Below are 21,215 nucleotides of genomic sequence, written 5' to 3' on the forward strand. Positions count from 1 at the left end.
TGCGGAAGCAGCCAAGAATGCAATACTTTTTCGGAGACTGCAGAGATTGTGGGATAGCTGGAGTCCTCAGTACCCCCCTCCCTTCCTCCATGAGCGTCCATTTGATCTTTGGCTTTCCGTTACGCTTGTCACACGGCACTGTGCTGTGCCTCTGTCTATTCATAGCCTGGAGATTTTTTCAAATGCTTTGACATTTTGTCGTCTGGAACAGAGCTCTGATAGAACAGATTTGTCTCCCCATACGCGATCAGATCCAGTATCTCCGTACGGTCCATGCTGGAGCTCTTTTTGGATTTGGACTGCATTGCCACCAGTGCTGATCAGAGCTCCATGCTGGGCGAACAGGAAATGCAATTGAAAAGTTCGCAGGGCTTTTCCTGTCTTACTGGCCAGTGCATCCGAATTCAGATTGCTTTCCAGAGTGTCACAATGGAGCACTGTGGGATAGCTCCTGGAGGCCAATACCGTCGAATTGCAGCCACACTAACCCTAATCCGACATGGCAATACCTATTTCAGCGCTACTCCTCTCATCAGGGAGGAGTACAGAAATCGGTTTAAAGAGCCCTTTATATCGATATACAGGGCCTCGTTGTGTGGACGGGTGCAGGGTTAAATCGGTTTAACGTTGCTAAATTCGGTTTAAACGCGTAGTGTAGACCAGGCCAAAGAAACTAATTCCTTCCCTTGAGCACCAGTAAAGGAGGGACCCAAAATTTCACTGTAGGTGTCAGGGAACTCCAAACATTGTCTACAACAGGGGTCGGCAACCTACGGCACGTGTGCCAACGGTGGGACGTGAGCTGATTTTTAATGGCACGCCGAGGTCCCAGCTGCCAGCCACACTCAGCCCACCGCCAGCCTGGGTGAACGGAACCGCAGGCTGGCAGTGGACTGAGCAGGCTGGCGGCTGAGACCCCGCCTGGCAAGGGGCCAGCAGCCGGAACTGAAACCCAGCGGAAACTCGGAGCTGGCCAATGCTGGGGCGCAGCGTGTGGCGCACTCTCAGGTGGGGGGCTGCTGGCTGCCAGAACTCTCCTGCAGGCTGGCGCTGGCGGCCGAAGCAGCAGGCAGTCAGGCAAGTGAAAGGGGCCGGCAGGAGGTGCGGTGGAGGTGTCCGTGTCCCAGCCTGTCCTGCTGCCCCTCTCTCGCCACTGTGGCTGGACACCAGGGCACTGCAGGCACGTACCCTGGGGAAGGGAGTGGCAGGAAAGAGGGTCTTCTGCAGGGCTGGCTCCAGCATTTTTGCCACCCAGAGTAGAAAAAAAAACTGCCGCGATCGCGATCTGCAGCAGCTCTACCGCCCCTGCTTCAGTCTTCCGCGGCTGGTCCTTCCCTCAGTGAGGGACCCGCCACCGAAGAGCCGGACATGCCCCTCCTCTCCTTTGGCCGCTCCAAGCACCTGCTTGCTGGGCTGGTCCCTGGAGCCGGCCCTGGTCTTCTGCCGCCGCCCCCCATTTGCCTGCAGATGCCGTGCCCGCATACAGCTGGCCCACAGCTCCCTTGGCAGAAACAGGAACAGCATGGAGCAGGGACCCATCCACCATCCAGGTAACTCAGCCGCAACCAGGACTGTCCCAGGCCAGCCCCAAGTCCCCGTCCCCCTGGGACTTCCCCCTACACTCCTCAACGTCCTGCCCTGAACCCCTCACGCCACCCAACCCTGACTCCTACACCCCCCATGCTCCCAGCCCTGACTCCTGGACCATCCACATCCTCACCCAGGGCCGTCCTTAGCCATAGGCAGAATAGGCAGCCGCCTAGGGCAACACTAGGTCTGGGGGCACCGCTCTGCTGGGAGCCCAGACAGACGGGAAGCAGTGGAGCGTGTAAGGGCAGGGCTGCTGGGTCCTAGAGAGAGCCGAATGCAGCACAGTCTGAGGGAGGGGATTGGCTGCTGGCGTGAGGTGAGGCAGGCTCGGCGGCTCTGGTAGTATCCTTTGTTGTCCCCCATAACATCCATTCTTTGCCCCTCTGCCCCATGGAGCACCCCACCTTTCTCCCTCCCCCCACGGAGCATCCCTCCTTCCCTCTCCCTTCCCTGGCTGCCTGCTGAGGAATGAAAGTGAAAGTAACTCACTTCCTCAGCTGACAGTCAGGATTGGAATGGTCACACACGGCTGGGCTGGAGATAGCCAGATAGCATGTGCAAAAAATCAAGACGGGGTTGGAGTAGGGTGAGCAGATGTCCCACTTTTATAGAGACAGTCCCAATTTTGGGGTTTTTTTCTTATAGAGGCTCCTGGTGCCTAATATAAGACAAAGCCCCAAATATCGGGACTGAGCTATAAAATCAGGAATATCTGATCTGGTCACCCTAGGTGGGAACGCATCTCCCCCAGGTGGAGCTGCACAGGGCAGATGAGCTGCTGTGGCTCCGTGGGTGCCCTGTCCCTGAGATCAGATGCTGTGCTGACTTCACTATGGTCCGTTGGGCTGGCAATGGTGCGCATTGGCGTGTGATCAGACCTGAGGATTTGCTGCTGCTGTTGCCACTATGCACCCCAGAGGTGGATTTTGGGGTCCTGCAGTTTTCCACCTATCTCCTCCTCTACTGCAGCTGTTGGACCAGCAGGCTAGGGGGTGAGCCAAGCATGAAAGCAGTGCTGTGTTGCCATTTAGATTGTCATTTAACAAATTTGTTTGCAAAAATGCTTGCTAACAATCCTGAATTCAATTTCAATTTAAAAATAAAGTCAATATCTTAGCCAAAAACAGAAAATAAGTTGTTGACAATTATTTGTGACAAGTTTGGTATGGGGAAGGAGTGGGCCAGTTTTCATCAGAGAAACAAAAAATGTTGACTGACTTTCCTGTAGCCCTGTTACTGCTAAATAGAGCCCTTCAACAACTGTAATATGCTTATCTCCTTACTAGTGTATAGAGCAAGGGTTCCCAAACTTTAACAGCCTGCGAACCCCTTTCACTAAATTGTGAAATGTCATGAACCCCCTCCTAAAAATGAATATTTTCAGGGATTTAAGTTTAAATTTCCTCAGTTGATGGATGCCCCAACTGCCCGCTTCTCTCTTCTTGGGGCTCAGGCTGGGGTTCGGGCTGCCGACTACCCTGCTGATGGGAACAGGGCTCAGGCTGCCAGCCCCAACTGCCCAGTCCCACTCTTCCTGTTACTCGGGCTGCCAGCCCTGCACAGGGCACTGGGGCTCAGGTTGCCGGCTCCCTTGCTGACCGCCGGGACTTGGGCTGCCAGCCCCAACTTCTTGGCCCCACTCTCCCTGGGGCTTGGGCAACGAGCCCCATGCGGAGCGCTGGGGTTTGTGCTGCCGGCCCCCACGCTGACCGCTGGAACTTGGGCTGCGAGCCCAAACTGCCCGGCCCCACTCTCCCTGGGGCTTGGGGTGTCTGCCCTGCAACCGGGTCCCACCTGCTGTCTCCAATGCCCGGGGTCCTCTGGCCGCCATTACTGAAATTTTTCTGGCGAACACCCTGTAACGTTCTGCGAACTCCCAAGGGTTCACGAACCCGTTTGGGAGCCACTGGTATAGAGCAAGGTCGGAAACCTACGGCACACAAGCCAAAGGTGGCATGCCAGCTGATTTTTGATGGCACACAGCGGCAGGCTGAGTAGCTCAGCCCGCCGCTGCTCTGGGGTTCCGGCTGCTGCCCCATTGCCAGCTGGGGTCCTGGCCGCCAGCCCCACTCAGCACCCGCTGCTGGTCTGGAGACCCCCAAGGAAACCCAGGCTGGCAGCGGGCTAAGCAGGCTAGCAGCTAAGACCCTGGCTGAGCCACTCAACCCACTGTCGGCCTGGGGTTCCATTCACTGAGCTCGTAGGTGGGCTGAGTGGGACTAAATTCAACGAAATAGGAAAACAAGAGGAACAAATGACAAAGTGCAAGAACCTAGAGACCCTCTTGAAGCACGGTGATAGTTTTGATTTAAATGGACTTTGACTGTACGAAGAATTGAGTGCATTGTCATCAGTGTTGCCACATGCAAAATCAATGATGGGCATTGTACAGTTTATTCATACCAGCAAACTTGTTGATTGATATAGATATATAGATATATATAGATATATATAGATATATAAATCAATCTCCTAATGTGTACGTTGCCACTCGTATTCTACTGACAATTCCTGTAACAGTAGCATCAGGAGAACGGAGTTTCTTAAAACTAAAGCTCATTAAAAATTATCTCCGCTCTACAATGAGTCTGGAACGCCTGACTGGGCTTGCTAGTCTTGCAATCAAACAAGACGTCTTTGTCTTTGTCATACGATGACACTACTGATTTTGCAGCCAAAAAGCCAGAAAGATTGCTTTTAATAAAAAAAAAATCTTTTCAATACTCTTCATATACATTTCCATAATGTTGACAATTAAAAATTATATGATTGCGTAATTCTGTCAAATCAGAATTTTCTATAGTGCTACATTTTAGTGCTGTCCATCAGCATTACAGTGTGCTTAATTAAGTTAAAGGTGTTAATAACATGCATGTGGCAAGTTTCAATACTGTAAGCTTATGTTTGTGTTGCTCAGAGCAAGTCAGACACAGGGCACAGTTAATAATCCGCCTAGGCACCATAAATCCTAAGGACGGCTCTGTACCCCCTGCCCGATCCCAACCCCTTGCTCTGAGTGCTCCCACACTATCCACCCCGAGCTCCTCCCACCCGCAGGAGGTTGTAAACGACAGTCCTGTAAGAAATTTAAGTTACTTTTACCCCTGCGGAACCCCAGACAGCAGTGGACTGAGCGGACCAGTGCAGGCTGAGAGGCTCAGCCCGGTCCGGTCTGGGGTTCCGGCCACCAGCACCCCTGCCAGCCAGTATCCAGACTTCCAGCGCTACTCAGCCCACTGCTGGCCTCAGGTACCGGCAGCCATCCCAGGGCTCTGCTCCTGGCCCCAGCCACTCCCTGCTGTGGCGCACGTTGGAAAACTCAGCAAGGAAAAGGATCACACAAAACTGATAAGATCAGCGTTTTAATTTTATTTTAAATGAAGCTTCTTAAATATTTTAAAAACCTTATATACTTTAAATACAACAATTGTTTATTTATATAATATTGACTTAGAAAGAGAGAGACCTTCTAAAAACATTAAAATATATTGCCGGCACACGAAACCTTAAATTAGAGTGAATAAATGAAGACTTGGCACAGCACTTCTGAAAGGTTGCCGACCCCTGATCTACAACATTAGTAGCCTCAAAGGAGAATGCATATGTGTACAGCCATGTCCATGTTCACCCAGCGCATTGATAAGCCGGGGCTGCAGGAAACCCAGCATACACCTTTCCAACAGGTGAGCAAGAGGCAGTGCACACCACGGGCTCCTTAGAACCCTGCAGGCATTGGGACTTGTATAGTTGTGAAGATTGCCTGTAGCTTTACCCTACATGGAGCCACACAGAGTTTACCCTCTCACTGCCCTGACAGTACCTAATTCCACAACGTTTCCTTTATAGGATAACTGAACTATGAGCGATAAGCAGCATGTTTTTGGTAAAGAATACATCTTGTGAGGCAAACTGAAATGCTTTTTTATTGCAAAATTGGAAAATGACAAATGGAGTGGATGTCATGTATTTGAACTATAATATAAAAATGGACTGTCTACAAAATACTTAGTGTAAATAGCAAATAAGAAGCAAAATTAGTATTATTGAAGGGGACATAAATAAACTTAAGAGGGTGAAATATGAAAAGTAACAGTAAGAACTATTCGACCCAAGGGAAATTATGGAAACCATGTGACTTGGGCATTTAAATCTTGGGCATTGAACAAAACACTACCAAATGGTACAATGGCAAGCACTCCTGCATTGGCATGGAGATGGACAAGATAACCTGGTCTCTTCCATCTCTAATGCCTGCACAGCTATGATTCAGCAAATGATAAGGCTACGGATAGGCAAGGCAACTTATCGAATGTGTTGCTAGAGATTGTAAAGCTACATAATCATGATATATACTTTCATTGCTACTGAGTTATGTGTTTAGCCATAAAGCTATATGTGTCTAATAATAATCCTAGACATCTTTATTCATTTTAGTGCACTAGTTTTTCTGTGATTCCATGTGTTTCATGCAAATGTGTGTAATGAAATTGCATTAGCAGTAGTTATACTTAGTACTAAAACTTTAGATTGTGGTGTTTGTGCTTACTTAAATGTTTATAACTGAGAAAATAGCCTTAACATCAGTGCATCATTTTTTTTAAAGTTATACATTTGAATTATTAACTGTTAGTGAAAGACAATTAAAAAGAGTAACTTTGCACATAAGATTATTTTGTTGCCTTAGATACTTCTCATAAGAAATGTAACTGATTTTTTTTTTCTGAATAGTGGCTATTTTGATACATAGTTGATTTGATGCCCAGTTGGAAGATTAAATATATGAAAGCTTTCCTGTGCTGAAGCAGCAGTGGCTGTCTGTTGCAACTTGTTTCAAAAGACCCATAAAAGACAACTGATCTTAGCTTGAAAATGGAATCTTTCATAGATTCTGTGCACTGTTTATGCATTTTTACATTCATTAGCTCCTTTTAAATGCAAGCAATAGAGTGAAATTGGCAGCTTCCTCTAACTAAACGAACACTTATTGTTTTAGGCACTACAAGTTAATTTTTAAATAAAAAGAAAACTTTTCACATTAAAATGGTCTGATTGTGCATTTGGCGATGCAAGGTCAGATTTTTAAAGTTAAGCATACACAAACATTTGCATGTGTCCAACTTACATGCACAAATACCTGATGTGAATGCACATACATATTCATTTAGACACACAACTAGCCCACTGCATGCATAATTATCTGACTTGCATACACATAATGTACAGTATGTTATATCTGCATGCATAAGAAGCAAATAAATATTTGCATGCAATTGACTTTGAAAATGTGGCCTACAGTTTTTAATGTGAGAAACACTATACAGCTGAGTAAAAGATCAGTGGTTTTTTTGGTTCTGTCTGTTTTTATTTGAGCATATTTTTAGTTTATTAAACTTTCACTTTGGAACCCGCTAAAGCTAATAAATATTTAATGTGGGCCTAATCCTGAGATCCCTACTCTACTTTTTCTCAGTCCTGTCTAAAACAAATACCCAATGAAATTAGAGTTTACCTAAGTAAACACAGGTTAAAGACCTGAGGACTTGGCCTTGTGAAAATGAAAAAATAATACGAAATATTACAAGAAAAGACCATGCAAGTAAATATTACAATGCACTTGATGGGGTTGAATGTTTTCCATTTCCAGCTCCTACTGAACAGCCTAGAAATGTGAATGTAAAAGTCTTATCATCTTCTGAAATCTCCGTTTCCTGGGAGCATGTTTTTGAGCAATCTGTTGAAGGATATCAGGTGAGTTCAGAAGTGACACTTATAAATATCTTCACATTCATTTAAATACAGTAATTGATTATGCACAGACAATACACACCGTCACATTCTAACTCTTAATGCTCAGCATTAATTGATGTTTGCTGTACATATTTATTTCTCTACCTATTAGATGTTTCATATAAGGTATAATATTTTGATACTAAAATATAAGACTTTTGGTCAAATTCCCCTACTTGTATATATCTTCATATGTCTTCAGAACTCCACAGAAGAATTTTTCCAGTTTATACCAGTAGAGGATTTGGCCCATAAATGTCTCAAAACAGGTTCAGAATAAGTTTTGGGTGTAAACATTCACTGTACGCTGTAATGTCTTTCTCACTGCAGAAACAGACTTGTAAGTAACTAATGGACCACTACATTATCAAATGATCAGGTATAGTAATTATTTTTAAATATCCCCAACAGAATTTATAGTAACTTGGAAACAGATGCTGCAGCCTGAATATAGTCAGTAGAAGATGCAGAATCCTGGGATTTTAATGTGCAGGTGGAACAGGATTTGAGGGAGTCTGTCTGCATCTTCTGCTTGCCATCCAGCATTGGTGCACCCTAGCAAGAAGGAATGATTTGGGAGCAGGGTAGGGCTACTGGGTCCACAACAACCCAAATCCACCAGTGAAACTTTTTCTTACACTCTCTTGCAAAAAAAGGGGCACAACAGCTAGAGGGATCAAACAGATGCAGAAGTTGTCATGGAGCATCCCAGCAGAGAGTGGATTTCTTCCTGCACATACACAGTAGCCGCTGGAGAACTCTGCAGCATACAGTCTGTTTACTTCAGCAGTGCTCTGAGAAAAGGATTTGGGTCTTGCTAAGTTAATGACTTGCTTTGCAATTTTAATTCTCTGACATATATTTACCTACATGCTGTAAAAAGAGCATATGCAAATTCAGAATAGCCTCATAAAATGCATCAGTTAGAGGTGTCAGTTGCCTTGTGAATCCCAGTGGGGTATAAATTCCAAGATCCACTGCTCTGGGGGGAGCTCATCAACATCACCCCGGCAGAGGATTCTCTTTGTGTCCCAGCCTACCTACACAAGCAGATGTACATCAGCTGTTGGGGTGAATATGAGTGGCCTCTTCTGCTGCTTGTGATGGGAGAAGTGGGTATTATCCTACTGGGGAGGGGAGGAGGACCCTTTGCCACTGCCAGTAAAGGGACCTTCAGCATGGGGGCAGGACCACAGGACAGCGTTACAGGGAGGTCTGTGTCCTGGACTGTCTTAATCCAAGCCTGGAAGGGGTGCTAATTTGATCAAAGTAAAGTTGTTTAAAAACTGGAATGCATACTCTCAGGTTTTATTTATTTATTTAATTGCATTATTGTCCATTTCGAACACAATTTATAAAAATACCTAGTTAAATCAGAATACTTCCTCCTTTTCATTTTAATCCTTCACATTCCATGAAAAAAAAGCTCTCTCAGGATATAACTGGCACCATATATTCAAGAGTCGAAGAGTTGGGGATACCGAGAGAAAAGTAGTTGAAGGCATTTTACCTGTGATACTAGCCTTTTCACACCATGAAGAGTCAGGTTTTCTTGACACTAAAGCAGGCACTCATGACTACTGCACTAGCAGTGATGAGTGTGAACTGATAAATTTTGCTATTACTGAGGTATGTCCTCAACTCACACCTAAATGAAAGATAAAATATGAACTAGCTCCCTCCATACAGAGAATATAAGATTTATGAGCTGCCCAGTACATGCAGTTCTAATGGGTATATATATTTCCTGCTTCTTACATGTAGTAAATATATTGTTTGGCTTTTATTATACACATTTATGGTTATGAAACTGTTTTGTGGGGATTTTTTTACTAGGCACTAAGTGTCCTCACTAATATCAATAAAGTATATTAAATGAGTAAAATATAATTGGATTTTATAGCTTTAGTCATATTTCTTGGAAGTGACATAGATAAATATGAAAGATTTAATTGCAAATTCCATGATTCTAGTACGTAAGCTTTGTTACTGCTTTATTTTGTAGCATACTTTGTGTTGTACAACTGGCCAACATAAAATGTTTGTTCTGTAACGATAAAGAATATTTCTATAACTTTTTTTTCATGTCAAGCTCACACAAGGATCATATAGGGCTTCTTTCTTGATATCTCTCCCATGCTTACAAAGAGTTAGATTCTCTGCTGTGCAGGATCATCTGGACACACCAAAGGCACGGGACCACAAGGGAGTTAAGGGAGTTTTCCTGAACCTAGGGATTTGCAGGCAGTGCTAATCTATGATGGCATGTGATGACCTACATTGGGCCAGAGACTATCAGACAACCCCCTCCTCAGTCTTGGTTCAACCCGTCCAGTGAGAGCTGGAGTTGGGCTGGCACAAAACTGTCAGTGCCTACTGAGGATTCCCTTACCCTGGGGATTCCTATTTGGATAGTCCAGGACACCACAAAAAAGAAGGAACTGATCTCAAAATTTGACCTAAAATCTTGTAATGAAAAAATTCAGTTTGTGATTCAAATGTAATGAACAGACTGGACAACTGAACAAGCTAGTGGCAATGAGGAAATGTAATTTGGATATTATTTTAATTGAACCAAAGTACAGGGTGACCAGAGAAAAGGAAAAAGAGTAGCGATCAAGTGCTCCATAGACCTTTAAAGTATTTGAAGTATACTTCAGGAGACCCAGGGATTTTATAAAGGGGGCAGTGTTAGTGTCTCAGCACTCAAGGGAATAAGTCATGGTTTCCAAAAATAATTATCATGACCCAGGTATATGTTCATGTTTGTATCCTAAGTAGATGGGTAGAGAAAAGCTGTATAGACGTCTGAGTTTAATACATACGAATCGCATTGTCACAGTGGTTAAATTTAAGTCATTTGAACCAAGATTCAATGTATTTGGAATTTAGGTTAATTTAATTTTTAAATGATCTTATTCCTGCAAGGAATTTAATTCGCATCTCAGTGGAGTGGCTGAAAGTTTCATTCCTTTTTCTCGCTCAAATTGTTTAACAACTCTGTTACTTATTTTATTGTACACCTAGCTGTACAGCATGTAGATGAATTGGAGGAATATAGACAGTTTCTCCCAGGTGAGAGGGGTTCAAGGACTTTGGGCAGCTGTTGAGTGATCAACAAAAGCTTTAGTGTGTTCACCATCCCTAGGTAAAACATGCATTTAACATGTCAAAGTGTACCAAAAAATGAAGGCGTGAACCCCTGGCAGTCACTGTACAGGTTTGCATTTCGTGGCAACATCACCACCACAATTATCATTAATCAGACCATAACAGACAGACATTTGACCACCTACTATTTCACAGATGTCACTTTGCAGCAGACTCAGGTCCATTTGGAACTTCATGGCAGAAATGGAGAGTGTGCTCAGATCCCCTTGTTCCAATTGCACAGGCCCCAACTTAAACCAAAGGAGAAATACCTCAAGCTGTTAATAGCATAGGGCATACAGTTGAGGAGTTGTGGTTCTAGCCAGTAGAAAGCAGAGGTCCATATACAACACTTCATTACAGTATTATGGAATCAAAATACTACTCTGAGACTAAGCAACTATTTAGAAAGGTATGTGATTATCTATACCAGAGAGGATCTCTGTCTGAGAGATGCATATTGTTTGTTTCTCCACATTGTGATAATACCTCAGTAAGGAAAAAGCCTGGATATTTAAAAGATTGACATAGAAGTAATTTTAGTTCATATTTTAATAAAATAGGTCAATGATACAGTCTAGTCATTTTAAAGCCTAAACATGAACATTTTCTCTCCAGTATTTAAGCACCACAAAAATCTGTTTTTGGTTTTTTTTGGTTTGGTTCGTTGGTTGGGGTTTTTTTTTTTTCCCTGTAGAAGCATGGAAATATGTGAATATCTTGGTGCCCTTTGCAAGGGATTCCTACACCAAGAGCTCTGGCTTTGTCTAGGTAGAGTGCTGAAGTGACCTGGGTCTGAGTTGGGTTACTAAGGCTTCCAGCTTCTCCTGAATTCTCAGCCCCCCTTTTCATTGCTCACTTCACAACACATGCTTCTCAAACAGGATCATCATAAAACTGATGTTTCCTAAGCTTAAACTAATGCTGTTCTTTCAAACATCCAGCAAATGTTACCAGCAAGCATCATCACTAACCCCAGCCTTTCATAGACTTTAGTTTTTGCCTTCAAAGAACAGGGAGCCTCACTGGGCCCAGTCAGTGAAACTGTTCTAGAAATGTCACGCATAGATCTCCGAGGTGGCAGCACACAACATTTCCTCCAAGTCCTGTTTTACTTCCCAAAAGAATGTAGTGACATTGTGTATCTATTTCACCTAAATGTATTTCAAGAAAATTCTAAGTGGTGGCTGCTACTGGACTAATTTCCAAAACTGTGCAGCATGTTCATTTCTATAATCAGAAAAATACATATGCTTGCATGCTGTAAACCATGTTTAAAGTGGGAGCCAATTTGGTCAGCGTATGCATGTGCAATTATGTCTATATTGTGAAAGAGTTGGTAGAGCCATGATGGTAATCATATGGTTATAATGATCATAGTATGGACAGCTTGTATTATTACTATTGACAGGCAAACTTATGTAAGCATTGACAATAGACTTTGATGTATAAATTAAATTAGGAAAGCCTTGGTTCAATTATTTTGGCTGCTAAAATGCCCCTCTAGGCATTTCAATTGGAAGGGAAACCCTTCTACTGTCTCACCACTCATTCAGCTACAGTGCAGACCTGGGGGTAGAAGAAAGTTAAACGGTTTAACTTAAACGCTTAAGAGAAACATCAAGCCTTGCCAAACAGCAAGTTGTACCATAATTTGTGAGTGGGAGAGTAGCAGTGGTAGGAGCTGGAGAAACAAGCCAACACAACCTCTCTCAACATATTTTTGGAGTCTCCTTAAAGTGAAATATCTAGGGAACAAAACCTAATGCCAGCTGAAAAGAAGACTAAGCCAAATGTGGCTTGACAGCAAAATAGGGGTGCTTATGTTATCAGAACATGCTGTATCAGTTCTGTTTGAGGCCTCCTAGATTATAAAGCCAGAAAGGATGATTGTGACCTAATATGCCATACTGTATAACACAAGCCATGGGACTTCCCAGAATTAATTCCTGTTTGAACCAGAACACAGCTTTTAGAAAAACTTCCTATCTTGATTTAAAAATTTTCAGGAATGCAAAATTCACCACAACCTCTGGGAAGTTGTTCCAGTGGTTAAGTACCCTCACTATTAAAAAAGTGCCCTTTATTTGTAATTTGAATCTATCTAGCTTCAACTTCCAGCCATTGGAGCTAGTTATACCTTTGTCTGCTAAATTGAAGACCCTCCAAGGAAAGGTTTACTTAAAGCAGGGGTTCTCAAACTGGGGGTCAGGACCCCTTAGGGGGTCACGAGGTTCTTACATGGGGAGTCGTGAGCTGTCAGTCTCCACCCTAAGCCCTGCTTCGCCTCCAGCATTTATAATAGCGTTAACTATATAAAAAAATGTTTTTAATTGATAAAGGGGGGTCACACTCTGAGGCTTTCTATGTGAAAGGAGTCACCAGTACAAAAGTTTGAGAACCACTGACCTAAAGAATGGAATAGTTTAGTAATAACACTAACCTCTTTCTTAAAGGAAGGCTTAAAAGGGTTCTGTTGTGGTATCAGCTAAAATAATTTACAAGGAAGGTGGGAGCAGAGCAAAAATGCACAGACTAAAAGTACTTGAAAAACAAAATGCTGTGGACCTCGTCCTCCACAGCTTGTGCCTTTTGTAGTTGCTTACATCTGTGCAAACTGTGCTACCAATTGATATTGATAATATTTTACTCTCATGTTGCACAGTTGTGAATGATTCCACAAGACAGTGGTGAAACGGACCCTGTGTAGTATCATCAAAAATTCATAATTTCATAATGACCAGGATTTGTAATAAGTGGGTACCTTATATTTCCTTCCTAAATATATGTTTTGGTGCTTAAATAAATGACCTCCAAAGTTCAGAGAAAGCTGCTGGGTGATCAGCACTTCAGAAAGTCAAGTCAACTTATTTAGTTGCCTACGTATGGACGCAGGAGGCTAGTCATAGGCATCCATTTTTGAAAATCACAGATAATGTATCTTTAATAGAGTTGTCCAGGCTGTTTTCCATAGAAATGTATGAGACAGAAACACAGTAGGATATTTTTTAAAAGTACTGTTGCTAACACAGCTAACCACAACTTGTTTTTGGCCTGCTAATTGCCTCGGGGAATACCTACAAAGAATAGGGAAGGAAAGGAGGAGCATCCGCTGAGAGAGGCACTAAAGAAACCATCGTAGGTAGATGGAGAACCAGGAGCGGGCAGATTCTTGCAAGCTTAATGAGAATAGGAGGATGATTACGTAGGAGAGGATGATTGACAGAATGAAAGAAGCTGGTAGGTCAAGGAGAATGAAGATGAAGAAGAGGCCATTAGAGTAACTGGGAAGTTGTGAGTGTTTGCATATGTGTCCGAATTCTACTGAGAATTGTTTTAGTAGAGTGGAAATATTGGAAGGGATCCAGTACAGAGCTCAAGGAGAGGAAGTGAGTGCATTGATTTTAGATTGCACATTCAGTGAGTTTACAGGTAAAAAGGAGAGGAAAGAGATTGGGTAGAAGAGGGTATAAATCCTGTTCCCTTTCTAATAAAAATGTCTGTCAACTCAGTGATGACCTAGTATTAAATCCCTGAGTTGCCCCTGACATTGGCATTAATGGACTGGTCTTAATATATTTCTTGAATGTATAATTTAAGTTGATACAAAGAAAAGAGAGCAGAGGAGAATTTTGAGGGCAAGGAGAAGAGGAAAATAGGGAACCTATACAAAGTAGGTTGTGAACTGCTTGTCAGTGTTTTCTACCTGGTCTTATGTGGTTTAATAGTGATTAATGATATTTGGCGGAGGAGAGTGAAATAAAAGATAAGAATGCACAATATATTTAAAGAGAGGGGAAATTATAACAATTTATAAACACTCCTAAAACATTAAGTATTATAGAAAAATGACTTAAATATTAAGTTTAAAAACGCATACAATATTGTACACTTCTTCAGTTTAACCATTTAAGCTTCATTACTTAGCTAAAGCACCTCCTAGAAGACAAGAGCAGATTTAAAAAAAACAAGTAAGTTCTGATAACAAGTCAGTTTATTAAGTATGTGATAATGCTTTGATGTCTAACTTCAATGCATGTTCAGTCTGTTAAACACAGTTCCCAGAGGAATGAGCAGGAAATAGATATCAGGTTGGGTGATGTAGATCCCTTTTGTTTCTTATACCTCGTTACTGTGCTGTCAAACTGCTTTGTCAATTGCTTATTATAACCTTTAAATCACAGAAACAAAAACACTGGCTGAATGTGATAAAAGTTATGGTGGATAATAAATTTTAGTAAAAGTGTTTTGAGCAGCATCTTTCATAGAGAGAGAAGGGTTTCTCCAGCTTGGTCTGGATAGGGCATACTGTATGTGGGGAATGAGAGCAGAATGAAAAATATGAATGAATTGCTTTTGTAGGGATTGTATTAGCTAGAATGCCATGAAGTAGGAAGTGGAGTGTACTGTACAACTTAGTCCAAGGTGTCTTTGCATTACAGAGTACATTGTGACCTAGAAAATGATATTAAAGTTGAGCGTAAAATTTTCGAGTATAAAAGAGCAACAGCAAGATAGCCCTGTTCTAGTAAGGCCCAGTCCTGCACCCAGTTAAGTCTATCACAAAACCTCCATTGGTTTAATTGGGTACAAATCAGGTTCATTAGTGGAAAAGTTTCTACATCAAATCTGAAGTATTTTCTGTTTCTTGATATGATCCTATCACTTGGCTTAATATAAGGAGTAGCAATTAGCCAGAAACAAACTTTATTGTTTTAAAATTATTCTGTCCTCCAGTCTAAAGTTTCTGTAACATTTCAATATCATTAATTACATCAAATTATCACTCAATTCAACTGTGTACAGATTCGTTACTGGACTGTTCATGACAAAGAAGCCGCTGCGCAGCGGGTGCTAGTGAGCAGTCAGGACTACTCAACCAGACTGGAAAATTTGAAACCTAGTACCCGGTACCATGTAGATGTTTCCGCCTACAATAGTGCAGGATATGGACCACCCAGTGTTGCTGCTGATATCATTACAAGAAAAGCACGTAAGTAAAGGAACTCTGGATTTATTTCTAAAGTTCTGCACTTCGTTACTATGCATTTGCACTTTGCATATACTAATACTATAACTACTGGGTTTAACACCAGACTGTGGCAAAGTGGGAATGTTCTTACTGTTTTTTCTGAATACTGTGTGCATCTCTCAGTTTTCCCTATGTATTATTCAAGTGTCTAGTGATGGGATATGGGTGTTTGATCATTGCAGAGTCCCTAGAGGGCAAGTGTGACTGCTGACTGGGTTCAGAGAATGGCTGACACTGTGTAGCCTGGCAACTGATGGCTGGGCCCCCCTCTGCAAGAATGAGACAGAGGTATTGGTGCAGACCAAGTGACCTGCTTGCCCGGGAAAAAACCAAAAGATGGAGGAGGGGCAACAGGCATGTCTCAGGCTGGGCTGCTAGAAGCTAGGCAGTCTTCTGGCTGGAGTCTCAGGGGGAGGGTCAGAGCTTTGGAGCTTTGATTTCTGTGCTAACAAGGTCTCTTCTGTGCTGTGTTCCTGTCAACTAATAAACCCTTCTGCTTTACAATGCTGGCTGAGACTCACTGCTGACTGCGAAGTTGGGGTGCAGGGCCCTTTGGAGGCATGTAAGGCTGGACTTGTTGCGGGGAGCTCATTGTGTGAACAGGGGTGCTGGACTCTCTGAGGTCAAACCTAGAAATTGCCGAAACTGAGCAGGCTTCTTGCCCTGATGACAGCGTGCCCTGAGGGGAGATACTCTCCATCAGAGTCCTGCCTGACTTCATTCAGAGTTGTTCCAGAGCACCGAGACTGTGTGTCTGTGACACATACACACAGGGTTTTCCCAGGGGTTAAATTGTGGCAGTAACACAAGCCCCTTGTATGGGGCAGCAGGTAGTTGTGGAGGTGTGGCTCTGAAGAAGCTAATCTCCACTCGTTGTCATTTCAACTTGGAAATCTGGCACAGGGGAGTAAGGGACATCTCTACAGCCAGGCACGGCAAGCCATGATCTGGTCCAAGAGTAATGTAGGCTTGGCTCCATAGGTTATAGCCTCAAGCAAAGATTTTCACAGAACTTGTGGCACTTCAGTGTTTAGCTCCCTAGCTGGAGACACCTTAAAGGGGAGCTGATTTTCAGAATGTGTTGAGCATCCACCCTTTAAAAATCAGGCCTCTTTAAAGTGGCTCAGTTTGGGCACCCAGAATCACTAGTCACTTTTGAAATCCTGTATGCGACAGAATTAAATAATTAAATAATAATGAAGCCATGAGTGATATTTAATTAAGGACTGTGTTTCTTTATTTATAAATGTGCTTGGATGGCCTAAAAATGTCTGAGAGTAACATGTGCTTTGTCAATAAGGTAAGTAGTATACCATTTGACTCAGGCCTGCAGGGAGCATATGTCTGGATAAGAAGATTCCATTTTACATGGCTACTGTTCTAACTATAATTACACTTTGTACAGGAAGGCACTCTGATTACCACACAGATAAGTGCTATAGAAATGCTTTTATATAATTTTTTAAAGATTTAAATTCAGTGAATAAGTATAATTAAGCTAAATTCTGGGAGGTTCTGGACATAGATGCCTGCAAGGAAACACAAGCCCAGTTCCACAGAAAGGGATAGAAATTGGCCCCGTCTGTTCTGGCAGCACACAAATGCCAAACCCACAGGGAGCCCATTGCACAAGCCATGCAAAAATGCATAGCTGGAGCCGTAGAACTGCATTCCAGGAGAGAGACTGGCTCACATTCACAGAAAGGCCAGCCATAATCTTCCTTTATAGAAGGCTCATTCAAATGTAAATGAAGGTTTGTGAAGCATCATTGTTTCTGCACACAAAATTGTATGTTTATTTTTCAGCTCCAAGCCAACGTCCCAGAATTATCAGTACAGTCAGGTCTGGTTCAAGGTACATCATCACCTGGGACCATGTCACGCCAAAGTCAAATGAATCTGCTGTTCAAGGATACAAAGTATGATCTGTAAAAATAGTTTCTATCTTTTATATCCTGCACACAGTATATCTTATTGTCAATATTGCTACCTACTCTGGCTCTAATGTGCTTGCATCCTTAGTTTAGACCATGGGTTCACAATCTAGAGGTCACAACTCCCCTGTTCCCCAATGTCTTTGGAGGAGGGTTATGAACACCCTTCTTTTTTATGGTGAGATGGGAGGGAGCCTAAAATTTTATGTTATAACGTGGGTCAAAGTATGGAAAAGGCTGAGAATCACCATTTTAGACATGCAACAGAACTGATTGCTCCCACAGTGACATGTCTCCCACAGCATACATTCAAAAAATTATGCTCTTTTATATTTTTTCCCCTTTTCCCAGGATGAGTTACTTCCAGCCTATTGTTCCCATCCTCCCTCTGAGAATTACAACCTCCAGAATACCTGTATTTATAAATCAAAGACGCTAATAGAACCAGTCTATATAAAGCTGTCCTTAAAGGGACAGCACATTATGGTACATGCAACTACGGTGCAAGCATATCTATAAATTATAGGAAGATGGTTAGGTATAGCTATCAATATGCTGAAACCATTAAAAACAGGATCCTATTTGGTGGTGGTGTTTACTTGGCGTAAAAGAGCTAGAGTGCTACACAAGTTCTTGTTTGATGGATTGAGTTACTTCCTGTGAATCATTGAAGATGAGCAGAGATCTTTTCCATGTATCTTATAAGTCACATGCTAACTTCACATTTATAATAATTTACTAGCTCTGAAACATATTAATAAAAAAGAAAAATTGTGCTACCTTCTGAGGACATTAAATCATTCATTCTCTAGTATGCGGTAAGATGTATGGTATGTTTTTGTTTTGGTTGGTGAGCTTGAAAGTATTATCCTCAGTCATTCTTAACTTGAACCCACATGGAAAATTTATCTATCAAGGAGATGATATTGTTTTGCCATTAGTTAGAAATAAAAAAGGAAATATCTGCTCCCTCCAGGCTCCTTTACATTATAGCAAGCTGCAAGCAGCATAGGTTCTTTAGTTTTGATCTAAAATTAAGTATGTACACATAAAATTAGCACCCTAAACTTGTTAATCAAAACTGGAAGGATGCAACTGTGGTATCAGCTGCAACATGACATTTCAATAACTGTACTTGTTTATGGCTTTGCAAGGTGCTGTATAGACCAGATGGCCAGCATGAGGGCACATTGTATTCAACTGGCACACATTCAATAGAGTTGCCAGTCCCCAGAGATGGTGAATATATTGTTGAGGTTCGAGCACACAGTGAAGGAGGAGATGGAGAAGTAGCTCAAATAAAAATTTCAGGTAGGCATTTTTTTTATCATATTGGGAATATATGGCTAGATGAATTCATAGACCAGTAAATGCATGCCATTCCTGACGAGAAGAACCTGTGGTAAAACTCTCTCTCTTTATCTCTCTGTTTTTCTGTCTCTCCAGTCTTTGTATATCTGGGGTACGAATTATGATAGTATGTAGTATGCAAAATGCTATTTCGGAATAAGCATAAATGTCATGAAATTGGATGCTGGTGCTGCCATCTTACATTTGATTCTTGGTTTTTTGGTGTTTTTTTAAACTTAAGGAAGAGAATGGTGACAACTGTAAGCTTTATGCCTACCTCTTGGCACACACCCTGTGTAGCCATTGGTACTATTTTGCAGAGAGAGTGCTAGGGAGTCTTCATAGAGTTTTACAGATTAAGGTGAGAAGGGACCATTAGATAATCTCGTCTGACTTTCTGTATATCACAGGTCATTAAATTTCACCCAATTACTCCTATAACTCAGCCCAACAACTTGTGTTTAACTAAAGTGTATCTCCCAGAAAAGCATTCAGTCTTCATCTGAAGACATTAAGAGATGGAGCACCCACCACTTCCTTTCGTAGTTTGTGCCATTGTTTAATCAGTGTATCTAATTTGAATTTGTCTAGCTTCAGTTTCCAGTCATTGGTTCTTGTTATGTCTTTCTCCCCTACATTAAAGAACCTTTTATTACCCAGTGTTCTCTTCCCATTGTTATTTGTACACTGTAATCAAGTCAATTTTTTTGATAAACTGAAGAGATTGAGCTCTCTAATTCTCTCCAGTAAGACATTTTATTCAGCCCTAGAATCATTTTCCTATCTCTTTTCTGCACCCTCTCCAGTTTTTCAACATCCTTATTAAAAAAGTGGACACCATAACTGTATTCAGTAGTCCAGCATGAATTTCAACAAAGTGGTATAAGAGGTAAATTACCTCCCTACTCTTACTCACTACACCCCTGCTTATACATTCAAGGATCTCATTAGTCCCATTTGTCACACTGGGAGCAAATATTCAACTGCTTGTCCAGTGTGAGCCCTAAATCCTATTTAGAGTTGTGCTCTGTCCCCTAAATGCTTTCCAGGATACATGCCCCCATTCTGTAGGTGTGGTCTGCACTCCCTGTTCCTAGATATATGACTTTCTAATTGGCTATATTAAAACACATTTTCTTTAAATGGGCCTGTCTTCCCAAGTGATTCAGTTTGCTCTACTGTCCTAGTCATTGTTTACCACTCCACCAATCTTTGTGTTATCTGTAAATGTTATCAGCCAGGGATTTTATATTTACTTCCAGATCATTGGTGAACATACTGAATAGTGTCAGGATTAGTACCAGTCCCTGCGGAGCCCCCTCAAGAAACATACCCATTTAATGATGATTCCCCATTGACAACTGGGTTTTGTCATATTGGTCAGCCAGCCAGTTTTTAATCCATGTGCTGTATGGTAATTTCAGAAGCAGCATGTTATCCAGTATTAAGTCAAAAAAATTAGTATTATTACATTTGTATATTACAGAAATCTCAGTGTGTTACATTACGTAATGTTCTAGCACCTTCAGCAGCCACTTTTGACCTGTCTTGCAGATAGCTGTGTAGGTGAATACTACTCCATGCAGTATTAGCCGCTCAATTTGTGACTTTCATCACCCTCAGATAGGGAGGAACTATGCAGAGAGAGAGAGAGTGACAGCATGATTGTGACTGGACCATGCGCATGGCAGTGGGGGAGGCTGAAAAAAAGACACGAGCCTGGGCACTCTCCATTGCCATCCTAGTATATGGACCACAAGGCCAGCATTTCTTGCAGATTTATGGCTCAGTCCCTGCCTCTTCCCAAGGAGAGCAGAATGCACTGCTGTGTCCATATTCACAACCTGGCAAACTTTTAGCAGGGAGGTTACTGGTGGCTGTGCGACAGGGTAGTAGCATGCTCCCTATCAGCTTTTCCTTTCCTGGTAGCCCTCTCAGAAACATAGTGCTGGGACTAATGCATGTCCATTCTGTGTACCACAGTGGAGCTTCTAACTCTTAGACAGTGAGATGAACATAATAAGCAATGCAGTTGTAAACAAAAATGTTGCACTGTTGGAAGAATGACTTCTTAACAGGGTCCATCTGGCTATTGAGAATAGCTGCTTTGTTAAAGTAAAATGGGAGCAAAAACAGGTAAGTTATAGCACATTTATTTCTGCAGTTAATTTAGTTATTAAAAGGACAACAAAAAATTTTGATTTGCAAATGTTGTTGTGTTTGGAAGCCAAGTATATATATATATATAAAAAAAAATTCCCCTCTCACCCCTATGGGTGGTATGTGTCTTCCTCAACCTCGGGTCCTCTACCAGAGGCCTGGGAGTTTGAGGGTTCTGCGCAGTATCTTAGCTGTTCCTAGCACTGCACTCT

At 42.3% G+C, this 21,215-nt stretch overlaps 1 protein-coding gene across 6 annotated transcripts in view; it reads left to right on the forward strand.

Annotated features, from left to right (window-relative positions):
* CNTN1 (contactin 1) overlaps nucleotides 1–21,215 on the forward strand; it is a 507,922-nt gene that overhangs the window by 422,680 nt on the left and 64,027 nt on the right. For all 6 annotated transcript variants that reach the window (XM_075065761.1, XM_075065747.1, XM_075065743.1 and 3 more), the window contains 4 exons: nucleotides 7,235–7,338; nucleotides 15,334–15,520; nucleotides 17,366–17,478; nucleotides 18,648–18,804. In XM_075065761.1, coding sequence (XP_074921862.1) covers nucleotides 7,235–7,338; nucleotides 15,334–15,520; nucleotides 17,366–17,478; nucleotides 18,648–18,804 — 561 coding nt within the window. The remainder of the gene's footprint in view (nucleotides 1–7,234; nucleotides 7,339–15,333; nucleotides 15,521–17,365; nucleotides 17,479–18,647; nucleotides 18,805–21,215) is intronic.

This window comes from Chelonoidis abingdonii, chromosome 1 (assembly GCF_003597395.2).
Source record: "Chelonoidis abingdonii isolate Lonesome George chromosome 1, CheloAbing_2.0, whole genome shotgun sequence".
NCBI classification, from domain to species: domain Eukaryota; kingdom Metazoa; phylum Chordata; order Testudines; family Testudinidae; genus Chelonoidis; species Chelonoidis abingdonii.